Here is a 24,953-nt window from a genome sequence, read left to right as displayed (position 1 = left end):
TCTATTCAGTTGCCCCTGTTATTTCAACTGTACTCCCTGGATTCACAATAAAATTTTTTTTTTGTATTAATCTTTCAAAGTAATCGGCGGAAGTGCGTTTTGTTGCTGGAGCGTGACTGGCACGTCGCATTCGGTACCACCAGCGCGCAGCGTGACAGAGCCAGGTAGAACTCCGTGTCACTCTTTTAACGTGAACGAGAGAAGCCGTTGTCCTGTTCAGTATCTCGTTTACGAGGCGCCTACGCCCAGATTTGAAAACATCTCGCCGAGGGTGCTCGGGGAGAGCGTGGCTGGCTGCCAGCCCAGCGCTCGGCCGGTGCCCGCGCTTCCTGCAGCACGGCTGCCTGCCGGCGTCGTCACCCGGCGGGCTCCTCGCGACCCGGGGTGCTCAGCTCTGGGTCCACGAGGACGAAAGGAGCCCCGGAGTTGTTGCCTCTCACCCCAGTCAGCGTCGTTTGGGCTTGTAGTTGCTTCTGCTTTCTGTCCAGACTGCACAGCCCCCTGCCTGCCTCCCGCCAGCCAAAGGCACTTCTGCCTTCCTTCCCTAACAGTAGACTGAATTTCCCAAAGGCTAAAATGATCTGTTCCTGCTGAAAACTTCGGAGCAAGCCCATGGCATCTGGGTGCAAACCAAAAGCCTGTGCTGCTGTGGTCGGAGCTGGGTCGGTGGAAGGGAGCTTCCACAGGCACGAGGCTCGGGAAGCTGCAGTTGATGAGAAGCAGAGCAGCCTGTGTGTGGTGGGGCAGAAAGCTGTTCGATGGGGAGACGCAGCCGTGATGTGTTTGGGGGGGTGGTGGGAAGGTACACGGCAAAGGGGGATTTGCTGAGCTCCTCTGAAAGCAGAAGAGATGGGTTCTTTTTTTTAAAAGATGCTTTACCTGCCACTGAGGATGCTGTGGCTGCTGCACGTTACCGCTGACCTGGGCTGTTACATTTTCCCTCTGGCTGTGCTGAAGCGCAGTTCGTGTCTTGGAGTCCTGTTGTCAACTTCCCTGCGCTCTCAGGTAGGTCTGGGCCCTTGCCTGCCCCTCGCTCCCTCCAGTGTGACCAGTGAGGTGACTCCAGGGTTTGTCCCAGCCGGATGCTTCCGTGTTTTTATGCCCTGTGTATGTGGGAGACATTTCCTTCGATGCCATAGTTCAGTGCTGCCTTTTTAAAGCTGAGGTCCTGGTGATGGGGGGACTGCTGCTGGGTTCTGGTGTGATGAGCCTCTGTGTCTGCGTGCTCCTGGGCAGCCCTTTCCCTGCAGTCCCGGGTCAGCCGGCGTCGTGGCTGGGATCCCTGCGGGGCGATTAACTCTCTCTCTGCTTTCTGGGGTATCAGCTTTGCACGCTGTGTGTTTGGATCCTTTGTGCCGCCAGACAATGCGCCTGGTTCTTCTCGGTCCTCTGCAGACATCTCTCACCTGCACCAAGCTGTCCATCACCTGCCTGCCACGGAGGAGAGACCTTCTGCTTTGAGAAGGTGCCAGCCTTTAATATTTCTCTGTCGGGGAGCTCCTGGCTTGCGTTCTTCATGACCGTGCCCTTTACAAGCAGCTGAGAAGAGGCAACTGCTCCGGGAAAGGAAAGCTCCCAGTGCTCCCTGGTTTTGCACACCTTCTTCAGCAACCTGATGATGATATCCCGAGGCCATGGATAGAGATATAGATATGTATATATATGTGCAAACCCAGCGAGTCGCTCTGGGTATAGAGAGAGGGGATCTGGGCACAGAGCAGTCTCATCTTGCTAGCAGCAAGGCAACTCCTCCATCCGCAGACCTGGTTTCCAGACAGTGCTGGGGCTCTGCCGTTGCAGGAAGAGGGAATAACGCCGTGTCTGGCGGGGAGAGGGGCAGAGCTGGGGTCGCCGGTGGCTCCTCACGCGGGGGTCGCAGCCTGGCTGAGCTGGCAGTCTGTCAATCAAGCGACTGCGAATTTTGGCACTGATGCCAGCGCTGACGCTGCTAGGCTCGGGCTGGTAGAGCTCATGCAGCACAAAGTAATGTAAAGTAGTGCTCGTGCCTTTATAAAGTGATTTTATTACTAGATTTAGGGAGTCTTGTCATTGCCAGGATAACCCCGTGCTGTGCATCGTTTCCGTTCCTGCTCCAGCTCCCACACTGCCGCCCTGCTCAGGGCCTCGTTGCCTGCAGCTCAGGCAGCCGGACAGTATATTCATGTGCGCTGGGCTTTCGTGCTTGGATTTAGCTGCCTGTGGGAAGAGAAAGTACCTTGATTTCAAAGGAGAAGTACTGGTTTAAGCTGTGAAGTCCCTGTTTTCCGGGGGGGTTTTGGACCTGTTATCATAGTGGCAGTTGTAACTAAAGGCCACGTAACAGCAGGAATACACAATCTTTTCATTATAAGCCCTGCGGTGAGGGGAGAGGCCGTGGTGGGAGATGCCCGGGTACTGGAGGTAGCTGCAGAAATCCCCAAGGGGACCTCAGAGCCAGTCCCAGACTTTTCACAGAATCCCAGCATGGCCGGGGCTGGCAGGGACCCCTGGGGATCCCCCAGCCCAACCCCCTGCCCAAGCAGGGTCACCCAGAGCAGGCTGCACAGCACCGCGGCCAGGCGGGGCTGGAATATCTCCAGAGAAGGAGACTCCACAGCCTCCCTGGGCAGCCTGGGCCAGGGCTCCGTCACCCTCAGAGGGAAGAAGTTCTTCCTCATTCCTGTAGCTTGGCCAGGCGGCACCGTCTTACAGGGCAGGGCCAAGAGCTCCTCTGCCCGGAGCGGAGATGGTACCTTCAGCGAAGTGGTCGCTGCAGCAGCTTTGCCCTGATCCTTCTGCTGGCGTTGGCCTGACGGCTGTGACAGGTTCCTTTCTGTTCCTCAGCCTGGCAGTTGTGATGCTTCGAGCGGGCGTCTGCAGCCCGCAGTGAGAACACCGAGGGGGAGCTTTGGGGAGGCAGGGTCTTTCGGAGAGGTGACCCAAAAAACCAATCTTTGCCTTAAACATTAAGCGGTGATGCTGGCTCTGTGTTCCTGTAGAATATTGTGACAGTGCCAGCCCTGGAGGAGCAGATGCTGTCTTTCTGGAGCACAGCAGGTTGGCAGCGTGCAGAGTCATGCTGGAGAGGAGCTTTTCTGCTTGCTGAAGGTGAGGGATGAGCCTTGGTGCAGGAAGCCGTAATTAACGGAGTTGCCTCAGGCTGGGATTTGAAGATGGACTTTGGAGCTGGGCCTGCAGGGAAGTCCCTGCAGTGCTTTAAGAGGAATAAATGGTCAGGAGAAACGAACGACTGGACATGCTTTTATCTGAAGATTTCGTAATATCCTTCCTTCTGCAGGGGGCTGGCTCACAGCACTGACCGTTCTCGTTAGGAGCTTCCAGCATCCGAGGGACCGCGCTGGTTACAGGGCGGCAGGAGACATATTGCAGGCAGCTGCCGGAGGGAATGCCACGGCACCGGCAGGCAGCCAGCGCCAGCTGGATGCGGACCCGCAGCCGGAGAGGGTGCCAGGGCTGGGGTGTGCCAGCAAGCGAGCGGCTCCTACCCCTCCCTCCTGTCCTTTGCACTTCTTGGTCTGGCACGAGATCATTTCTTACCTACTTTGCTCTTTGCTCTTTCCCCTTTCTGTGGTTTTAAAAGTTAATCTATGTGTCTGCTAGCTCTGCTCCCTGGGGAGCGTCCCCCCTCCTGGCGTGCCGGCGAGCAGGCGGGTGCCTCTTCTCAGCGTTCCCGTCTGGGTGCTGGATAAGATGATCCTAGACAGAGCCTGGTTTGTTCAGCAAGGAGAGAAAATGGAGATTATTTTTTAATATAAAACTGTTGAATGCAGAGGTTCTGTGTGGATCTTCTAACCGCCTCATTAGGAAACAGTGTGCAGAGCTCTCATTGCCGTTGCTAAATGAGGTGAAAGAGGAAGCAAAAGTGGTTTTGTCCTGTAAAGCGGACTAACAGTTTTGGATAGTTATAAAAGGCAGAGCTGGTGAAAAGTGAAACTCCCTCCCTTCCTCCCTCCCTCCCCTACTGCATCTTTCCTTCTGCAGTAGGTGTTTCTGCTAGAGGAATTTCCAGAAGCTGGAGAGAAACTGTTCTGCCTGGAGGCTGCCTTCTTGTATTGAAATACGAGGGGAAGTTACTCGGACGTCTCAGAACAGGTTCAAGAGGTCTCGGAGCGAGAGGAAGTCGCATTTTCAGCGTGTTTTACTCGTGACGAAGCAGTCGAAAACCGACGCTGGAGCGAGCTGCGGGTTGGTGTGTTGGAGTTCCGGGGAGCAGGAGCGCGGCGGCAGGGTCCCACCGCGCTGGTGCTGCGCTCGCCGTGCTGCCGCTCCTGCCCTCGCGAGCTCGAAGCAGGGGGCTGTGCCGGGGGGAACGGAGGGTGGGCAGCAGGACCCTCCTCGCGTGCTGCGACTCCGAATTCTGCCAGAGACGCAGCTTTCGGCACTGCCTTGTTCTCCATCACCACCGGCCGTGGCGTCGCGGCCCCGGGTGCTGGCCCATGGTGTCACAGCCCTGGGTGCTGGCCCGTGGCGCAGAGCGTGCTGAAGCGACCAAGCAGTGCTGGGGAAAGTCTGGCTGCAGCTGCAATGGTTTGCTGGCTCTGCTGCTGGTTCTGGTGGCCGTGGGCTGCCGTCGGTGCCTGTCAGCGGTGCGCTGGCGGGAGGAAGGTGACCAGCTCGTATTTGAACAGCCAACAAAAATCCCCTTCCCTCCTGAGATTTGTCTTTATGTTTAGATATAGCAAGTCTGATGCGTTTCACTTTTGTCTTAAACCTCTTGGAGGCAGGAATTTGATCCTTAATGAGTTTTAGTGTAGTCAGTTATTGAAGGTAAGCAATCCCTGGCCCTGTTGGTAGCAGCGTGTGCAAGTTGCAGCAGGGGAGTACAGACCGTGAGCTGCGCGGCCGCCTTGCTGCCCTGCCTGGGGGTGTTGGCAGCGGGCAGGGGACAGTGACGGTGCGCGTGAATTTGTGCGGCTCTCACCGCCAAAGAGAAGCAGGGGACTTGCTATATATATCGAATTGCCTTCTCTTTCCTTTTATCGATTGGCTGGGGATTTCCCTGTCGAAGAGTGCCTGTTGGGAGGACGTCATGGGCAGCGCTGTTTTTAGAAGCAGTTAAGCTCCCGGCAGAGAGCAGCGATGGCAGCGATTAAGCTCACCTGAACTTGCTGTCCTGCCCGTGTCGTTTGAGGTGAGTTTATTAACGACAGCAGGTCAGCGTAGAAGGCAGTCCCGTCACAAGGTTTTCCCCTCCTAAAATGCAAAACATTTTTGAAGGCTCCAGATATGTAGAAATGAAACCAGAGGCTCCCGCTTAACCAGAGATTTTGGGGCCTTGGGGTGGGAAAGGGGAGTTGCTAAAGGCCCAGCGAGGTGTCGCTTGGTGTTGGGAGGGAGCAGGGTGATGCCAGCCCCAGAAAAAGCCTCAGGAGGTGCAGGTTTCTGAACTCGTTGCTGTACATGCCCACTTGGGAAGAGCAGCGGTGACAACCCGAAGCCCTGAGAGCTGCCCTCTCTGCGGCGACACGGGGAAGGAGGATGTCCAGGGTGCTGTCACCCCGTGCCACCCAGAGAAGCTGCCCATGACCCTGGCGTTTCAGCTTCAACCCTTGGGTGACCATGCTCAGCAAAAAGTGAGGGATTTCCAGTTGAACATGTAATCGAAAGTGAGCTCTTAATTTGTTAATAACAACTCTTGAGGGTTTTCCTCTCATCTTGCGGTCAGCCGTCTTCCTGTAGCTCGAGGGTAGGAACCCTGAGCAGATGTTTGTCGCTCGCTTTGAGAGCGTTCTTCCTGTGGAAGGTGGAGTTGGGTGCTGCGTCTGATCGCAGTGCAGTTACGGTGGGCTCTAGAGAGGAACTGGGTTTCCACCGGGAAAGGTGCCGGGAGGAGTGCTCGGCAGAGACGCGTGCTGCCAGCCGCGTGCCGGGCGGTCGGACCCTGCTGCCGGCGCTGCAGACCCCGGCACGGGATCCTGCTCCGCTCCTCGGTGCGGCTGGTCCTGGGGAGCTGCTGGGGAAACCGGGCTCGGGTTGGGTGAGTCGGGAGGAGAGATCTCGCTGCTCTGGTGTCCTCTCAGACCTGCTCTGGTTTCGGCTGTAGCTTTTTCATGTACACGTTTATGCAGGTAACTAACAAATGCTTCATTTTCTTTACTATGGAAGAAAATTGGAATTCTTCCTATGGAAGGAAGTTTCTAGAAGAGCCTGTTTTCTCCACGGGTAATTTTCTTTCTATGGAGAATTTTCTCCCTTGGAGAAAACAGGCTCTTCTAGAAACTTCTTCTGCGAATGAAGGCCCCTGGGCCTCTCAGACCTGCTCTAGTTTCAGCTGTAGCTTTTTCATGTACACGTTTATACAGGTAACTAACAAATGCTTCATTTTCTTTACTATGGAAGAAAATTGGAATTCTTCCTACGGAAGGAAGTTTCTAGAAGAGCCTGTTTTCTCCAAGGGTAATTTTCTTCCACAAGAAGAAAGGAAGGAGAAAACAGGCTCTTCTAGAAACTTCTTCTGTGAATGAAGGCCCCTGGGCTCTGGCAGAGCACGTGCAGAGCAAGCCCGGGGGTTTCGGCGCTGCGGAGGCACAGCCGGAGCTGGGAGCGTGGCCATCTCAGGGCTGTCGAGCCCGGCAGCATCGCGGGACCGTTACGGGGTGTGTGATCACCTGGAATAACAGCAATGTTTTCTGCTCTCACACACTGTCTCTGCTGAACCCCGGGGGGATTCAGACGCTGGCAGGCAGGTACCGGTGTAGGGTAGTACCGGTCTGGATGCCGTAGGTGTCCTGCCTGGCTTCCAGCTGCTTCCACCCAGGGATACCTCGTCGGTTCTCTCCTCTGCCTGCAGGCAGATGCTGTAGAAACCTTAGGAATCCTAAAAAAACCCACCAGATAAGTACGTTTACACATCTGTATAGGAGAATGATAGACGTTATATTTGTAGTTGCAACTGGGCTGAGGTTGTGTTGCTGCTGTTCACATGAAATTGGTTTAAAGCCCCGGGGTGGTGAGCACGAGCACGTTGCGGCTGGGTGCTGCGGGGAGCTGCGGGGTGGTGCGGGGCGGAGGGGGGGACCGCTGCCGCAGGACTTCATCTTTCCATTTCCAAGCCTTCTGCTGCTCTTGGGTCACGTATTTCAGGCTTTTTTCTACAGTCAAAGACTGCCTTTCAAGGAGAACCACGGCTGTCAGAGACTCCACAAGTAGATGGGAGTTAAAAGGCAAAGTCCCCCGATGCATGAGGAGAAACGCTTGTGTGCGCAGAGCGCGGTTTAGACAGCGCTTCTCCAGCCTGGAGGCTTGGGATGTGACCTCAGCAGCCCAGGCACCATTTCCTTGAAGTTGTTGCTGCTTCCTTCCTGAGATTGAGTTAAAATCCGAGCACGGCGTGGAGCGAGGCGACGGGGCTGGCAGCGGCAGAGCGAGAGGGAGCCCGGCGCCCACGCGTCTCTCCGGAGCTGGGACGGGACCATCTGCACTGCTTTGGGTAGGGCCCAGGCAATTGTCTGTACTAGAATAAAGGCTGAATTGTGACTCTGAACATCTCCACTGCTTTAAAGAAAAGCAAACAAAGCTGGAGAACAGCAGGCTGGAGTTACAGGGGGCTTTGGAAATGCTTGCCAGCGCTGTGCGTCCTGTCGCTATTGGGCCGTGGTTGCGAAGCTCAGCTCGGAGCCTCGACGTCGAATCCCTTCTCTGCCTGCTCGGGATGAGGGGCCTGGAGGGTGGGGATGGCGCAGGGGGTCTTTTCGTGCCGTGGAAATGAGTGAGAGGCCTGTCTCGCTCGCTGCTGGCGTCTCGGCCCCTCGCTGGCTCCAGGAGACGAACCAGCGCAGCGCTGGCAGCGTGTGCGGCACGGCACAGAGCCTCTGCCGGTCCCTGTCCTCTGCCAGCCGGTGAGGAAGATGAAGGAGGCCTGGCAGGGGACATCCCTGGTGTGCTGCTGCCACCTGGTGCTACCGGCTGCTTCGCCTCTGGAGCAAGGCGTTTCGCTGCCATGGTTTTGGGAAGAGGAAGGTCCTGAGCAGCGCACGCTAACGGTCCTCGCTCTGTGGGGCTTCCTGCGCAGTTCCTGGTTTCCCCTTGAAGCTCCGATTCCGCTGTCATTAATGCAGGGAGTCAGCTGGCAGGCTGCTGGGGTTAATTACGCTTCAGCTCATCACAGGGACGGATGGCGGTGCCCGCTGCGCGCCTGGCGAAGCGCTGGGCTCTGTTCTCTTCCCTGATAATCCTGCAGACCCCGGTGACGTCCGGGTGGCACTGCCGGACCCTCCTTGCCGGAGGTGTGCTCCGAGCTGGAGTCCGTCGGGGTCTGCCCACGCACCACCATCCTGCACGTGGTCTGAACTGCTTTCTGGCTCCTCTGGGTATCCCTCGCTCCCGACTCCGGGCTGAGCGATACGTGGCAGAGGAAAGGATGGGCCAGACAAAATGGTGCTGGAGAAGTGGTCCTGTAGCTTGGGCGCACCAGAAGGATCTCCCCCTCCCCTTTCTCTTCGTTCTTCTGCGTACAAGTTGTCGTCAGACCGCTTTGGTGGTGTCCCCGGGCTAAGCTATTCCCTGGGCCTGAAGCGTGGAGGTGGGTGGCGAGGTCTGCGCTACGCGCGCAGCTCTGGCCCAGCCTGTCGAGTTAGGCGTTTTTCAAATTCGGGTGGTTTTTAACTCCCCTGAGCTCTCGTCTTGTTTGCCCGTTTCCCCCTCCAGCTCCCTCCACACCCTCTCCCACTTTCCCACATCCTTCTTTCCACGGCTGCCGCTTTCACCATTCCTTCCACCCTCGGCACCCTCCTCGCTTCTACCCTGTTCACCAGCACGAACCCAGCCCTGCCTGCGTCCCGGTGCCGCTCCATCCTGGGGTCCTCGCCCAGCTCCGCTTGAGCAGAGACCCCTGTTGCCACCAGCATCTCTGCCCTCAGGGTCTGCCCTGCTCTTCCCGAGCTCTGGGATCTCCACCCCATCTCTCCTCTCGTGTATTTATTTTTCCAAAGCTTTTCACGTTCGGTCTCACTTGCTTTCACGCATCCATCGCAGAGCTCCGGGGCCAGGCCTGCCCCCAGCGTCACGGTCTCAAAGCTCGTGGCGGATCTGCTCTGGGCTTCACTGAACAAGAGCTTTGCTTCCGTTGGGCATTAAGCCCGTGGCTGCTCCGGGCACACCTCTGACTTCTCCAGTCCCCTTTCCCCTTCCTTTTTACTGCAGGGGACCGTGTTTCTTTGGAGGGAAGATGACAGAATACCATGTCAACACCCTGTCCTGCCTCTCTGCATTTCTCAGGACCCTCTTCTCCTTTCCCTGCACCAGGAAGAAGTTCTCCTCTGGTCTGTTCTCTTGCCTCCGACCCCGTGCTGGCCGTTCTCCCCGTCGCACCGTTCCCCTTCCTTCGCGGTTTCTCACCTGCCTCTGAATCCTTCCCCGTGCTGTGTCGTTTCTCCCTGGTTAAAGGCGAAGCTCAGCTCTGCTCCTGGTCACCTCCTGGGGCTGATCCCCCCCAGCAGCGCTTTCATGGTAAGTCCCCTGCACACAGCCCGTTCCGAGCGCGGTCCCTTGTCCCCTCAGCCATCCTTAGCTGCTGTGCTGGGACTGCTGGGGGAAAAGCCTGGAGCTTGACACAGTCTCCAGGTTACTCACCCGCTTTGCGGGTCGGGAGGTTCGACTCAGTGGCAGTTGTGCCCCTGAAAGCCCTGCCCTGACCTCGCTCGGCCCGTTTGCTCCCTCGCTCTTCCACGCTTTCCTGACTTGGGATCTGCTCTCGCAGCGTGGCTCTGGTGTCTGCCCTGTCCGTAATCGTATCCCCGCGCACACGCTCGGCTGCCCTCCTCTGCAGCTGGCACACGCAGGGACTGTTCCTCTCCTCCTCTAGCTATCAGGCAGGCAGCGCTGGATAATCTGTCCCCATGCGTCCCGCGTGACTCCGTGCCCGATAACGGTGCTGGCTCCGAGGATGGCCGCTGGCATCTTCGCTGTGCAGCTCTACACTTAAGAGCGTATGTGAGGACTAGCAAAGCACCGGCCAAATCTGGGTGTGCTTTTGAGGGCCAGAAGGTGAATTTCTCCTGTGGGATGGTGCTGTGCAGTCAGGAGCGTTTCGGGGTACAGCAGCTTTCCCCGGTCTCTCTGCAGCGAGCTGCTCCGTGGGTCCTGGTCTGAGCTCCTGGGTGTTTGAAACTGAGATGTTCCTGCTTCAAACGCAAGAGGAGCCTGGTCAGCCTTCAAAGAGGTCTTGATCGTTTTGAAATATGAAGGAAAGCACTTTCAGGGCGTTTTAGTCATGAGCTGACCCTTAGGTCGAGTGCCCGGGAAGGGTCTGCGAGCCGTTACCCTCTCCGGCGGTGGCTGCGGGTGGCCGGGGCGGTTCAGCTCGCGGGCGGTAAGCGCAGCTCCGTGATGCTCTGACACCGGCCCCCGGTCCCGGGACGGGTGCTGCGGTGCCGTGGCGGGTACCCCGTCCCTGGGCAGCCATCGCTTACCCTCCCCGCGTCTCCCGGGCAGGCGGACTTGGAGCGAGGGGTTTGGTCGGTGGTGCTGCGTCCCCAGCCTCCTCGGGACGAGCGGCCGGCGGTGGGGTGTGCCGAGGGCATCGCGGGCAGCTCTGCTCACCCGGGGGCCTGGGGGGACTCGCACAGTCACACCTGCATCGAAAAAAAAAAGTGTCCGATCTGTTTTAAGTAGTCTGAGCAGTAAAAAGGACAGCGTTTTTCATAAGCTTCGTGGAATTTATCCAATTCTGAAACTTCATCTACCAGTAATTGGATTGGGTTACATCTTTGTCAGCAGAGCTGCTCAGAGCTGACTACACTTTGCATAAATACTTAAACATATTGAGCAAGTCTTTGCTTTATTTTTGTGCTTTGTTTTTTTTTTTGTTTAAGCTGCATATGTGAGCTTTTTCTGCTTTGGCTCTCTGGAGGAGTTTTGTCTTTCTGCTTCAGACCTGCTGGCTGGGCTCCGGCCGCCTGGAAGCAGCTGTAGCTGTGGCCCCGGCAGCGCCGGCGACACAAACGCCATCGATCTGCCACCGCTGCTGTTCCTGCTTGGACACAGCATTGCAGCAGGCTTTTTGCCTGCTCCCCGCCCGGCAGCTCCCGCGGAGGTGGCTGTGGAGTGCTCCGAGGTGCACGACCAACAGCCCTGCGTCTCGTGGGTAACCCTGCGTCTCTGAACTCGTACCTCGCCCCTGGGTACCCCTGTACGCGGGTACGTTAGCGTCGCGTAGCGTGGCAGAGCCGTCGGAATACTCTGGCAACTTGTCATCGTCGTCTGGTGTTACTGTGACGTTCTAGGCTCTGGTAACCCAGTCGTTTCTTTTTAATAGTTACTCGCCAGGAGAAGTTTTTTGTTGTTGAAGAGCAGCTGGTAGCAGCCTTCGTTAGGAACAGCCCTCGGACCTGTAATTATGCTTAAAATAACAAAGACCGTCCCCTGCAATCTCCTTTGTGTGTAACTATGTGGTCTGACAATTATATTTTTAGCCTCTAATTAGTTGAGAGGCTTGATATGGCCTTTTGGTTTCATCTGGGATCAAAAGGAGGCCAACAGGGCTCCTGGCTGTTGCTTCTAACGTCCCCTGTTTAACAGCGGGACTTGTTTTTCCCCGTGAAGTACATCGAGACTAGCTCTGCCATTTTAGCTGAAATTAAACCCAAATCTCTGCCTGGGGCTGAGCGCGGAGAGCTGGGCTCCAACTGCAAACAATTGGCGAAGTTTTAGAAGCAATGAAAGCCGCGTCTCGTAGCGGGGAGCGCGGAGCTGCCGGCGGGGCCACCCACCTCGCCGGGGCTGAGCCCCCGAAGCCGCGTCGCCGCGGTGGGCGCTTGCTGCGATTCCCACCTTCCCACAGCTCCGCGTGGGTGTCCGAAACACCCCGACGGGCATCTTCCCTCCCTCCCTCCCCCCCGATGGACCCCGCAGTGCCCTCCCTTGCTGCCTTGCTCCTCGGTGCTCCCTGAGCCTGGCTCGCCGGCGTTGATCGCGCCGTGCCGAAGGCTGCGCAGCCTTTCGCGAGCTTTGCTGCGAGGCTGGCGAGGCAGAGAGACGCTGTCGCAGCGACTCTGCGAGACGTGGAGAGGCAGAGAGAGTAAATATCTCTTCTGAATTTTTGACAGCCTGCTGTTTGCTTGGCGAGTCGGGTTTTCCTGCGCACGTACGGTTTGTGCCGGGCCTCGCCTTGGCTGAGAGGCAGCCCGGGTGTGTGAGGCAGCCCCAGTGGCAGCTCAGAAAATGGAGAAGAGCCAGCGATGGCCTGCGAGGCGTCAGGAGGACGGCGGGTCCGGCTCTGCCCGCAGAGCTCCGTCCTTCTGTCCAGGCTCTTGGCTCGCCCCCCCCGCGCCGCTGCGAGCATCTGCAGCAAACGAGGGCAGAGGTTCCAAGGCGGCCGCTGCCTCGGGCCCTGCCGCGCTGGGAGAGGCAAAGATCCCAGGAGGAAACGAGGCGGTTGCGTGACGGCGGGCACGATCACACGCGTGAGTCACATGGGCAAGAGCGTTACACGGAGAGCAAGTTCAGGTTTTTACGAGTGTCCTCAACCCTGGCACTGCCTCATTATCTCGGTGTTCGGATCGGAGATTAACAGCTCCAGGGCAGGATGCAGGCTGTAAAAATGTTCCTGTGAAGCGACTTTCCCTGCTTCCCCCAGCCCAGGTGTCTCAGGCAGCATCGCTGGCATGGCTCATGCCGTCCCATGCCTGCCCCGAGCCGAGCCGTGGGGAGGGCAGCGGGCGGCCGGCTCTGCCAGCCCCAGCTGCGGGGCACGAGCCCTGCGCTCTGCCCGCGATGGCACGGCAGCAGAGCAGCCTGCGGCGCTGGGCTGCGGCTGCCATCTGTGTGGGAAAGGGCGTCGTGCTCTTGTACCTTCTCTCCAGCTTCATCCCGTGTGTTTCTACCTCGTTTCTGGTCCCCTCTGCGTTTAATTCGGCAGCGTCAGCCTCTGCCTTGGCCGGTGTAGCCGGGTCCAGCCCTGTGACGGGCACTGTCGGGGAGCTGCTGACCTGGATTTTGGGGGAATCCAACCCATGAGCCGCTGCACAACGGCACGCGTGACTTCCAGAGGAGCGGTGGTCGGTGCCGGGCTGTGGTGCTGGGTGCCCTGGGCAGCCACCCCCCTCCCTCCTGAGGGCTGGGGACCGCGGCATCGGGGCTGGCAGCCGGTCGGACGCGGCAGCCTTTGGAAGCAGGAGGACCACGGCCAGCCCTGAGATGGGGGATGGGTTCGGGACGCCAGCTGAGGAGCACGGGGAGCTGCACCAGCGGAGTTGCCCGTGGGGGGCTGAACTGAGCCAGGTGTAATTCGGTGGCCCGGGGCTCTCCTTGGCGGTACAAGCAGCACTTAGGTTCCTGTGGTATCTCCTGGCTTCTTTCACCCCAGAAATCCTCCGGAGCGCCTTCAGCTTCATCCCCGGAGCGCCTTCAGCTTCATCCCTGCTGCGGCCCGGACGAGGAAGCCCTTGGAGGCGGAGGAGCGGCGGCATTCCTGCGGGCTGAGCTAATGCTGGCCGCCCTGGGCTGCCTTCCTCTTGGGCAACTGGCTCTCGAGAGCAGCCTGGGGGACGGGAGCGAGGAGGAAGATCCTCTGGCGTGACGTAGCCAGAGTGAGTTGTGCAGTTTCTAGCTATTACCGACTTCTCCTACAAGGAAGGAAGGGAGAAACTGAAGTAGCCATTAGCAGCGATTTAATGAATTGGTACAAAGCGTGCTGCAGGAAAAGCACTCGTGTGCCATTCGGTGTGATCAATAATTCAGACATCTTCAGGCTGGTGAACAAAGTGTGCTGAACGTTTTACATCCCTTCCTAATTGTGCTTTTCACCTAATTTGGAAGTCACCGGTCGGCAGCGACTCTGCTGGTGGCGTGGGGAGCTGCTGCTGGGGCCTTGGGTTTTTCCCTGGGAAGTCTGGTGTGCGTGGTCGTGTTGCTGAACAGTGGGGAAAAGGCTTTCACGGCTGAGAAGAGACAGGCTGGGGCTGGGTTTGAAGGGAGGTATTGCGGTGTTTGGCTTTTTAGGTTTTCATAGGATAAAAGTTGATTCCTATTGTGCTGGGGTTTTTTTCATATTTTTCTGAAACTTGGTGATCTGCTTTTAGGGTCATACAGCACACAAGTTTTGAATCCTTCCTGCGCTCCCGTTCCTTTTTCCCGTCCTTCCTCGTCGAGCGCGTGGCAGGGGGTGAGGAGCCCGCTGAAGGCAGGAGGGTGATCCCTGCTGCCGGAGCTCCCTCGCGCCTCACGCAGCGGCGCCGGCGACCGGCACGCTGCTTGCTCACGGCGAGGGCTGCGTTTCAAACGTGACTCCTTCGTGCTGGCATTCAGCTCGGCTTTGACGTGTGGGTGTCAAACCTCAGTTAATTCTGGGCTGGGGAAGAAATCTCCGGGTGGAAGGGAAGCCTTGAGGAGGTGTTCAGGAACTCTCTGTAGCCAACCCAGTTCCTCAGGGGCAGAAGGAGGGGTAATTCTCAGCCGGAGCACGTTGTGCGAGGTGTTTAGACAGTCTCAGTTCCACATTTGTTGACTTTTGTACTTCCTCTAAGGAGGAAAAAGGTTAAAATAGATGGTGACGAACCTTACCAAAGACCTTGAGCGTTCCTGGAGCTCTGGCGTGCCACAGGCTGCTGGTGACTGGCAGAAATCAGATTTGGTTGATGAGCTCCAAGCCATCTTCAGGCCACATTTAAATACTGAACATCCCCACTTAAAACATCGTTATTTTTGAAAACCGCTGGGACACGTGTGCGGGTTTCCGTGCTGCCTGCGCGCGCAGCGAAGGGGCTGCGCAGCCGGGGGAGCGGCACGGGGAACGGGAGCGCGCGGAGCAGCGCCGGGGCGGTCAGCTCGTTTCCGATGGCAAGGTTTAACTGCGGGCGATTCAGTCCCCTGCGTGGGGCTGGGAGAGCAGGACAGAGGGCAGAGTTTGGGCAGACGAGAGGTATGTTGGTGATCAAGTGATCCCAAATCAGAGAGATCTGAAAGCCTCGAGGAAGGGCGTCTTCCTCCGTGGAAATCCCAGGATCGCCCGTGGGACCATCTGGTGCTGTTGGAAAGGATCTTCTCGGAGCAGGACCTCGCTCGAGTCTTGCTGCTTGGCTCTTCCCTTCCTACGAAACTCCCGCCGTGACCCATCCCCCAGCTCGGGGGGAAAGCTGGCGGAGGGGGCTGCTGGTTTTTGCGTGGCACTTTGAGCTCTTGCATCCCACCCTGCCTCCCAGGCAGGGCACGATCTGATTTTAGAGGCGACTTCCTCCCCCGACCACAGCGATCTTCTCCAAGCACCAGCGTCTGGTGCGGAGAGGGATCCTCCCTAGGTCCTGCAGCCGTAGTGAGGAAGGCTCCCTGCAGCTCCCTCCCGGGCTGCCCCGGGGCGTGGGTTTTGTGGCTGGGGGTCCCGGCTGGCCTGTGCTGGTGGGTAGCGAGCCCTGCGTGCTGGGGGCAGCGGCTGGCCAAAAGGATTTGTCGTCTCTGCTGTGACGCTGAATCTGATCCCCAGCAGCTCCTAAAAGGGCACTAAATGGGGGTTAGCAGCGACAGGGTGCTGGCCTCTTGGGTTCTTGATATTCCCCCCCCATGTTCATACTGAGGTATCATTCCTGTTGATCTAAACTGCTGCTCTGGGTTGTCTCTGCTTCGCTGCAGGTGAGACCAGTGGAAGACCAGGGAGAGACTGAGCTGTGATTGAACCAGGAGGTTTTGGACGGTGTCTGAGGATGGTGAGTACAGATTCTAGTCTGCCTCTGCGCTCTGTGGGTGGTTTTGTTCTCTCTTTGTGTGTCCAAATGTTGTACTGCTGCTAGATGTGTGAGAATAAATACAAGAATGGAAAGAAGAGTGCTATAGGATTGTGTAATATATATAATAATACAACCTAGAGAGCTTTTGTTACTGCGGCCAAGATGCTGTCGGTTGGATAAGTTTACCCTTGAACTTGTTATTGGAACATACTGGAAAAAATAGTAAAGACGACTGGAATCCCCTTCTGCCTCCTTGGAGTACTGACATAGTCATCCAGTTTTTGTGGCTTACTGATTTATTTTTACTTAATGTTGGGGTTTCTCCTTCTGTTCCTCTGTCACCTCTCAATGGAGATTCAACACCATGTTAATAACGCGCTCTGGTGCCACCAAAGCAGCAGAAATTTCACAAGAATTAGTCACAGAAAAATATGGCATAAAAGAATCTGGAAAGACTGAAACGCAGCCAAAACAGCCAGATTGCCAATGGCTAAAGTGCTTCTAATGTCTCCAGCAAGAAGTAACCCAAAATACGCGCGATCTGATGGGAGGGAGGGAGGAACCAGGGGACCAGGAACGTTGAAGGAGATGCTGGAGGTGTTGTCGGGGCGGTGGCTTGCACCGGGCTTTGAAGGCGACGTGGTGACCTGCACGGTGGGCTGTGGCTGGGCAGGGAGCGTTGCTGTGGTAACACGGCGTTATCATCAGCGTCGCGCTCGCCGCTGCCGGGAGCGACCTTCGCGTTGGAAGGAGCGCGGAGAACAGCAGAAACAGCTGAAGGGCTGGAAATTCAAATTGAGGACACGAAAATTTAGGTTAAACGTGTTTAAAAAAAAAAAATAAAAAGAATCTGGCTGACTGCTCGAGGAAATGGTGACGTCTCCTGTGGGGTTGTCCCCTGTGCGTCCCTCGTTAGCAGCTGAACAGGAAAGGGGAGGTGCTCTCTGCATTAATTGAACTGTCGGCTCTAGTAGTTACGCACGCAGCGTTTTTGGTGTGGTCCCCGTCCTTGCGCTCCCTGGTTTTGCCTCAGAATCTCCGGTGCTTTCTGTTGGAGCAGCTTCTTGCTGCGCTTCAGGGTGAGGAGCTTGCTCTGGGGTGGAGAGATGACAGTGTGCCCGTGTTGTAACCTGGTAGTACCTTACGCTTCCAGTTGGAATTACCCCGCTATCAGACGGGAGGCGTGGAACCCAACAGCTTCTCTGTATGGGACTGAGATGACAGCGATGCAGATACATCCAGCTATGAATGGGGAAAAAAAAAAAGTGAATAAACACATGGAAAGTGCATCAAAACTCCCTCCAGGTGCCATGGAAGAGGCCGGGCTGGCTCCGTGGGAGGCCTGGCTATGCAGATACCCCGTCGACGGGGCGGCCACCGGCCAGCGCTGCCGGGAGGGCCTGGGGCAGCGTCTCTGCTGTGTGCCCTCCCCTCTCGGGAGCTGCAGCTCGGGGACTTGGGAACCCAGAAACAGTTCGTCGACGATCTGTGAGCCCTTGGTAGAGTTTTCTTGCCTGAGTTTCATCTAGCTGCTTTTCAAAACCAAGTCAAGGTTTGCCGTTGCGGCAGAGAGCTGCGCTGCCGCGTTGTGCGGCGTAGCCCCCCTTGCTTTGTTTCTGAACCTGCCCAGTGCTGTTCCAGTGGATGGTCCCCAGTTCTTGTACTGGGAGCAGCGGTGAAGCGTGGTGCTGCCTGCCGGCACCTCCATGCCCTCTGGAATTCTGCAGATCTCTGTCACATTGCCCTTAGGCATCTGGAGGGCTCCAGTCTTTGAAATTCTTCTCGGTAGAGAAGCCATCTGTAATCCTTGTCACCAGCCCCAGACCCCTTCTGGGGTGCGCACAAGGGGACTTGGGACTTAGCAAAATGTGGAAGCTTTTGCTTTTTGCTGTGCTCCTTTCCCGTGTCTTGACAGATGCTCACGCTGACCTGGCCCTGGCCGACCTTAGTTGTAACCACAAAAGGTCTGGTTTCTTCCAGACAAGAGGGTCTTCTGCTCCTTGTGAATACTGGAAGGTGACTTGACAGTTTCAGGGGACCTTTTGAAGAGGATTTATGGGTTTTTCATATTTTATTAAAATGTTGCTTTGATTTTTTTTTTAATTGATTTTTTCCTTTTGAGGAAAAAAAACAAATTCAAAAAAAACCCCCCAACCAACAAAAAAGCCCAACCCCTCACGAACAGTTCCGGGAAGACAGTACAGGCTTTTTGTCTCCCATGGCAAGGGAGAGGAAGCGACTTACAGTTGCGAGCTGCAGAAACAAGCACTTGCCTCCAGCTACCTACCCGAGCTTCTGTCCGCAGCTGGAGGTGGAGAGCTGGTGGAAACTCCTGACAAGCTCCTCCGAGTCCGTGAGTGACCTCTCCGGAGGGCTGTGCCTGCTGGGCCGAGCGCAGGTCTGCGGGCAGGGCCGGAGGTGGGCTGCTGCTTGATGGATGCTCCGTGGGGTCGGCTGCTGACCCGCCGGCTTCGGGGCCTTCACCCCGCTGCTGGGGGGCTTGGCTGGGAGCCCCGCTCCCTGCAGGCATGCTGACCGCTTCGGTAACCACCCGTGGTCTCTGCAGCTGCAGGGCACGGCATCGATGCCCTCTGGTTAGCGAGGGCATGCCCAAAAGCCTCTGCCTTCCTCCGCAGCACCCCAGGCGCAGGGCACCAGCTGCTCTCCCCTTTCTGCTGCTACGAACGCTGGGTCTGGTGTTGGCCAAGAGCTTTGTTTGCTTTGATTGTAAGGCTCCCCTCCTTTCTTCCCCAAAGACCAGCTGCTGATGAATATGACCTTGAAGACAGCACTAATGGTGGTTTAATCCTTAACTCTGGCTGATGGAAGTCCTAACAAGCACCCAGCACCTTAATACATTACTTAAAACTAACCTGGCGGGTAAGTTCGTGCAAGCTGCCATGCTGCTGCGCCGGCAGCTCAGGGCTCAGCTCTCACTGCACGTCGTACGACTCCCGCAGCAGCGTTCCCTCGTCCTTTCATCGGGATTTCCACGATGGTTCATGCCCTGTGGAGGGGACCGTGACTGTTGGTCTGGGTGGGGATTTGCAGGTTACCATCCCTTGTCCGCTCTTGCTGGCGTGCGGAGTTGACAGCCCTTGACTTCTGGCCTCTTGTCCCTCTGCTCAACAGCTTCTTGCTTCGTGTTTCTGTACGTGCTCACCTCTGAGCAGCTTTCTGAGCAAATGCCAAATGCAGTATTACAGATCTATAAGCTCTTCTGCCATCCTGCAAGGATGAAAAGATGGAACTCGCCATCCCCGTCCTGATGTGCAGGGTATAAAACAGTAACTTCTCTTCACACAGTTTTAGGAGTTTATTTCTGGGAGGCCACCTCAGTGGCTCCGCAGCCTTGCAGTTCACCCGAGAACCTCCTTAGGCTTTGAGGAAATGAACTATTTTTGTAGAGGGACCTGAAACAAAGATGCTCTTCATGCAGTGAAAGTAGAGGCAGCAGAACAAGAAGTCCCTTTGGCCGCAGCTGGTCAGCTCTCTGCATCAGCTGGTGTAGATCCTCTGCCTGGGCAGTGGAGAGAGGTAGAAATACGTGTCAGGTGCAGTTCATCTCACCCTGGTGTAGGTATCTGCTAAGCAGAAAGGATGAATTTTAACTTTCAGGATGAGATAAATGATACAGATCTCTCCCTTCCCCTCCTTACCTGTAAAAAGATCTAGAAAACCAATTCCTACCTTGATCCTATTTGAAAATACTCAGACCTGGACAGATGCAGAGTGAGAACACCTCTGCTGCTGGGAGCACCGCAGCCGGCGAAGGCTTGGTGACTGCCGGAGCCCCGGGCTGTCGGGCAGAGCTGCCCCAGCTCGGGTATGCGGGCCAAAAATATGCATCCGTGTGGAAAGTGGTAGTTACGGAAGAATGCCAGTTTCTGCACCCAGACTTGCCTTGGACAGCGGCTGTGTGAATGCCATGCCGTGCTGGGCTGGCAGCAGTAGTTGCAGTAGTGTTTGTTGTGTGTGGGTTTTGTAAATGAGAAATATCGCGTGTCTTAGTTTGTTGCTCTTACTGCACACGTCAGCTTACTGCAGCTTAACATGCAAAGATATCGTGATGATTTATGTAATTGTGTGGGTTTTTTCCCATGGCGTGGGTCTTCATATTAAAGAAGCCGCCAGTGAATGTAGAAAATACACTGTAATATTACGGTATGAGTTAATGGATGCTGTAGTGGTGTTCACCTAATCTGTTTTGGGGGTGGGTTTTTTATCCCTTGTTTTGATTTTTTTTTTTTGGTCAGTAAGCACTTGGATGGTATTCTAGAAACTGGTCTTATTCATGAAGTCAGTCAGTGTATGCACATCAGCCTAAGGGCTAATTTGAAGTGCAAGATGAAATACGTTTGGTTTTGTCCATGTCGCTGGTAAAATGCGTGCCTGTTACAGCTCCCGTTTGCTCCTGATGTCCTGGGAGGGTACTAACCCTAACCCTAGGTACTCCCTAGGTACTCCCTGGTACCCTGGGGTACTCCCAGGTCAGTCACCTCCTCCTGCCTGTCTCCTGGGGCTTTTCTCCAGCCGGAGGCGGCTTGGGGCAGTGATGGGTGCGCTGCCAGGGACAGGGCTGCGGATTCAGGGCTCTGCCACCCCTGGCTGTCGCTGCTCTCCGGTGGTGAGGAGCAGCCAGCCCTTAGCGCGTGGAAGGGGTGGCAGCGGTGCCCTCTGCCTAACGAAAGAATATTTACTGTAATTTTATTTGTGCTGCTGAAAAGAAATGGAGGATAAAGATATGTCTGGGCTGGGAAGGGTGTAGCTGTACCCAGAAGCAGAGTCCCGTGTGCTGGCGGTGGCACCTCCCTGCCGTGGATGGGACCGGTTGTCCTCTGCTCGCCCTTCGGCTGCTTGCCCTGCTGTGAGTGACAGACTCTGCCACCACCTGTACTGCCCAGGGGGCCTGGGCTCCTCCACCACATCGCTGTGTCACTCGGGCTCTCGGAGGCGCTTGCGGGTCTTTGCCTGGGTGGATGGTCCTTGCTGAAGGGGGGACACTGAGCCGCGGGCCCGCGGAGAGCACTCGGAGGTGACCTGGCAGGGTGGGTGCCAGCTGCTCTTTGAACCACGCTTTGCCTCTCGTGCAGAAAGGTGCAGGTCAGGGTGCTGGCTGGCTCCAGGCCACGAGGGAGACTTCAGCCTCTTGGCAGCTGCCCTGTGCTCCCGGTACGGATTCCCTGGCCGCGTGGGACCAGATGGCCGCTCGCCCCGTGAACCCCACGCTGCAGGCTGGGCTCCTGGTGCGTGCAGGCGTGACTCCGCAGGGAATATCGTCTCCCTTGGAGGTGAAGGGTGGCCCCTTGGGCGCCAGTGCTGTCTTTGCCGGGCACTGTGCTGTCTTGGAGCCTCCGAAGCCCTTCTGGGACCCTGCGGAGAGTTGCAGGCTGCTTACCTGCCGCGTGCGAGCAGAGGCGTGCGGAGGGGTGGGAGGAGCGGCGCGGGAGAGAGCTGCTTGCAGGTGAACGGCGTGCCTTGCTAGTGGGAGGAAGGAAAAAGGGTGACTTACTGCCAGCTGGCTTGAAGAACACGCTGCCCGTGTTGTATTCACCTCCTCTCTTCCTCAAAGTACAGGGGACCTTTGGGATTGTTGTGATGGGGAGAAAATGGTCTGGTGGAAGATGTGGCTGCTCATGGCGGGGGGGTTGGAACCAGATGAGCTTTAAGGTCCCTTCCAACCCAAACCATTCTATGAAAATGGGGGAGGTTTCTCTCTACCCCTGCGCAACGCTCGGAGGGACCCTGTTCTGTGGAAATAACCTTGTCTTCCTCGCTCAGTCCGGTGGCGGTCGGTGGCAGTGGCTCAGCGGGGAGGCATCGGGCCAGCCCTGGGGACGTCCCTCCAGCTCAGCCAGCCATCGGAGGCCGTGAGCTCGGCGTGCCTGCGCCCGGTCCCGCTGCCACCGCTCCCGGCCTCGTCGAGGGGACTGCGTGGCAATGAGAGCAGGTATTTTGTGAACCGTTGGGGGAAGAGGTGGAAGCGGTGGGGTTTGAATCCGGTTCCTCCTGAAACTCTGTGAGGCTCTGAGACGCTGCTGCTGCTCCGCAGCAGGCTCAGCTCGTGGGCAGAAGTCTCCAAGCCATGTGCAAGTCTTTTTCTAATCCTAAAAGCGCAAGAATATTTCGGTGGAAGTGGGAGAAAATCTATTTGTGGCTGTTCGGGTCAGCTTAGGTTGGAAATTCAAAGTGCTGATCGGATGAGCAACCTTTTAACTCTGCACAGCTGCAGCGCGGGGTTGTGAAGGTCCTTCTGCAACCCGAGCTGGAAGCAGTCCCCGTGCCAGGCCCTGCGCTGAGCGCTGCTCTGAAAAATCTCGCTGTGGGTCGGAGCAGACCTCTTGCCAGCCTTGTCCGCGTTTTTGTGTGGTAGAAACACCGGTTGTGTTGTACACACGTAATCTGTTAAATAGCGATGTCTGCGCTGACTGCCCCAGAGGCTTCCGTGCCTCAGCTGCTGTCAGCAGACGTGCCTGTCTCCCGATACGTGTGAGGGGGGGAAAAAAATGGCTTTTACAGTTTTTAGAGCTACACTTTCTTTCCAAAAGGCTCCTTCCAGCCTTTGCCGCTCTGGTTTCTCAGCAGACCTCTGGCGCTCATCCCAGAGGAGAACTCACGGGGCGCGGGGTGCATCTCCTGCCGCTCCGGTTTGGCCAGGACGAATCCGTAACCGCATCCGTAACGCTCTGTGCTCGTTGCGTGTCGACTCTGCGCGTGACCCAAACGCGTTCGGGTTTGCGGGTGCCCCCGAGGCCGGGCAGCGCCGGGCGTTCTCCCGCTGCGAGCTGGCGGAGCGGGACAGAGCCGCGGTGCTGACGGGGTTTCGTGGCTGAGCTCCAGGCGTGGTCGCGTTTGCTTCCAGGCCTTTTGTCCCATGGGGTGAGCGTGGCCGCGGGGCAGCCTGCGTGGGTGGTTTCTGGACCGGCGTTTGGGTGGGCACTGCTGCCCCGCAGCGCCGGAAGGCAGCAGGTCTGCGTCTCGCAGAGCCGTCCCTCGGTCGAAGCAGCGCCGAGTAACCAAGCCCTTAATGCCCCAATCTTTTGTTGGGCTTGAGAAAACCTCGTGGGATGTTGGTGGTGGTGTCGGGTAGAGCTGCCTGCGGTGGCTGCACGGCAGCTGAGTCTAAGAGGGGCTCGATGGCTACTGGGTGTGCTCTGGGTGGTCCCGGAGCTAAAAAGCTGGTGTGGTTTGAGCAAAATAGTTGAGCCTGGGTGGATTGATGAAGGGCCGGGTTTCATTTTGCGTTCTGAGAAAGATTCTCACTCCGGCTCGGTGGCGGGAGGTGGAGGGCAGAGCGGCGATGGCGATGCTGCAGAGCCTGCTGTCCCGCGGCTGCTGGGACCCGGGCAGCGTGACGCCTGCTCCGGGCCTTGACGACCACCAGGCAGCGACGCCAGCCCCTGGGGCGCGGGGCGTTCGCCCCACAGCGGCTCCTGCACCCCAGGCAGGGCCCCGACCTCTGCGACCATCGCTGAACCGCGGCGGGGGAAACGGGGAGCCTCGTCCACAGCGGGGACCCAGCCCTGGCATGCGGGTGCTGGCGGGAGCCCGAGCCCCGGCCCATGGGTGCTGGTGTCCGGACTGGGAAGTGCTGGTGTCTGGACTGGGGACCCAGCCCTGGCCACGCGGGTGCTGGTGCCAAACTGGGAACCGAGCCCCGGCACATGGGTGCTGGTGTCCAGACTGGGAAGTGCTGGTGTCCAGACCGGGGACCCAGCCCCGGCACATGGGTGCTGGTGTCCAGACTGGGAAGTGCTGGTGTCTGGACTGGGGACCCAGCACTGGCCACGTGGGTGCTGGTGCCAAACTGGGAACCGAGCCCTGGCATGTGGGTGCTGGTGTCCAGACCGGGGACCCGGCCCCGGCACACGGGTGCCGGCGGGAGCCCGAGTCCCCGCTGCCCCCCGCTCCCCAGCAGCTCCCGCAGCCGGGACTGGGGGGCAGCAGCGGGGCGGCCGCTCCGGCCTCCCGGCCCCGCCCGGCCCGGCGCGGTCGCTTCCCGGGCACAAAGCCCCCTCGCCGCCATTGTTCGCGGGGCCGGGCCCCGCCTGGCTGCGGGCGAGGAGGGGCCGCCGCCCCCCCCCCCCGCCGGCCCCGGGGGGAGCGGAGCGGTGCCCCCCCCCCCAGCCGCGCGCTCCATTTTCCGCCTCGCGCGGGTGGGTGGAGCCCGCCCCCCCCCCCCCCCGCCATTGTCGGCGGCTCCGCGCGGCACCTGCGGGTGGCGGGGAGGGGGGGGGGGGATGCTGCGGGCCTCGGCCGCGGGCGGGGGGGCTGCGGCGGGCCCGGCGCGCCGGTCCCGGAGCCGGCGGAGGCCCGCGGGAGGGAGATGCTGCTGGCGCCCGCCCGGCCCCGCGCCCGCCCCGGGGAGCGACCATGAGTCTGCCGCGCCGCGTCCCCTGCTCCGTGCTCAACTGCTTCGTGAGTGCCGCGCCCGCCCTCAGCCCCCAGCCCCTCCGCGTCCCCCCTCAGCCCCTCCGCTTCCCCCCCGTACCCCCTCAGCCCCCCCATACCCCCCCATCCTTTCCTCAGCCCCTCATGCCCCTCCACGTCCCCCCTCATCCCCTCCACGTCCTCCCCCCCGTCCTCCCCCTCAGCCCCTCCACTTCCCCCTCCGTCCTCCCCTGAGTCCCCCCAGCCCCTCCCTGTCCCCCCTCAACCCCCTCATCCCCCCCTATACCCTCCGCTTCCCCCCCCATCCTTCCCTCAGCCCCTCATGCCCCTCCACGTCCCCCCTCATCCCCTCCACGTCCTCCCCTCCGTCCTCCCCTCAGCCCCTCCACTTCCCCCCCCCCCACCGTCCTCCCCTCAGCCCCTCCGAATCCTCCCCTCAGCTCCTCATCCCCTCATAGCCCCATCCTCTCTGCTTCCCTCCTCGTCCTCCCCTCAGCCCCTTCCCCTCATCCCCTCTGCTCCCTCCGCCCCGTCCTTCCATCAGCCCCTCATCCCCTCCTCGTCCTCCCCTCATCGTCCCCCCATCCGCTCCTCTTCCCTCCTCGTCCCCCCTCATCCCCTCCGGGTCCCCTCCCCTCAGCCCCTCATCCCCTCCGGGTCCTCCTCTCATCCCCTCCCAGTCTCCCCCCCCCCCTCCATCCCCTCGCTTCCCCCCCCAGCCCCTCCGCAGGCCTGTCCTTGAGGCTGGGCTGCCTGCGGACCTCCCGCCCTGGGCAGGCCTGGCCTGGCCGCTGCCTGCCCCAAAGGGGGGTCCCCCTCTCTTCCCCCCCCCCCCCCCCCCATGCCGTGCCCCCCGTCGCTGCCGCTGCCCGGGGGTGCGGGGCATGGCGGCTGCAGGCGGGCAGC

At 58.5% G+C, this 24,953-nt stretch overlaps 1 protein-coding gene across 8 annotated transcripts in view; it reads left to right on the top strand.

The window, feature by feature from the left end:
* The window catches only part of MTMR4 (myotubularin related protein 4), a 60,725-nt gene that overhangs the window by 6,220 nt on the left and 29,552 nt on the right, over window positions 1–24,953 (top strand). The window contains exons 1-4 of one of the 8 annotated variants that reach the window (XM_075440542.1): window positions 2,638–4,185; window positions 5,009–5,131; window positions 9,244–9,447; window positions 15,562–15,635. In XM_075440542.1, coding sequence (XP_075296657.1) covers window positions 15,633–15,635 — 3 coding nt within the window. In that variant the 5' untranslated portion in view covers window positions 2,638–4,185; window positions 5,009–5,131; window positions 9,244–9,447; window positions 15,562–15,632. Of the gene's footprint in view, window positions 1–2,637; window positions 4,186–4,421; window positions 5,132–7,057; window positions 7,430–9,243; window positions 9,448–13,280; window positions 13,527–15,561; window positions 15,636–23,959; window positions 24,075–24,953 lie in introns of those variants that run through there. The other 7 variants (XM_075440543.1, XM_075440544.1, XM_075440545.1 and 4 more) reach the window with 7 other exon arrangements.

The sequence above is a fragment of the Opisthocomus hoazin genome, chromosome 20 (assembly GCF_030867145.1).
Source record: "Opisthocomus hoazin isolate bOpiHoa1 chromosome 20, bOpiHoa1.hap1, whole genome shotgun sequence".
Lineage (NCBI taxonomy): Eukaryota > Metazoa > Chordata > Aves > Opisthocomiformes > Opisthocomidae > Opisthocomus > Opisthocomus hoazin.
The sequence above is the reverse complement of the archived record's forward strand: the minus strand, read 5'-3'. Positions and strand labels throughout refer to the sequence as shown.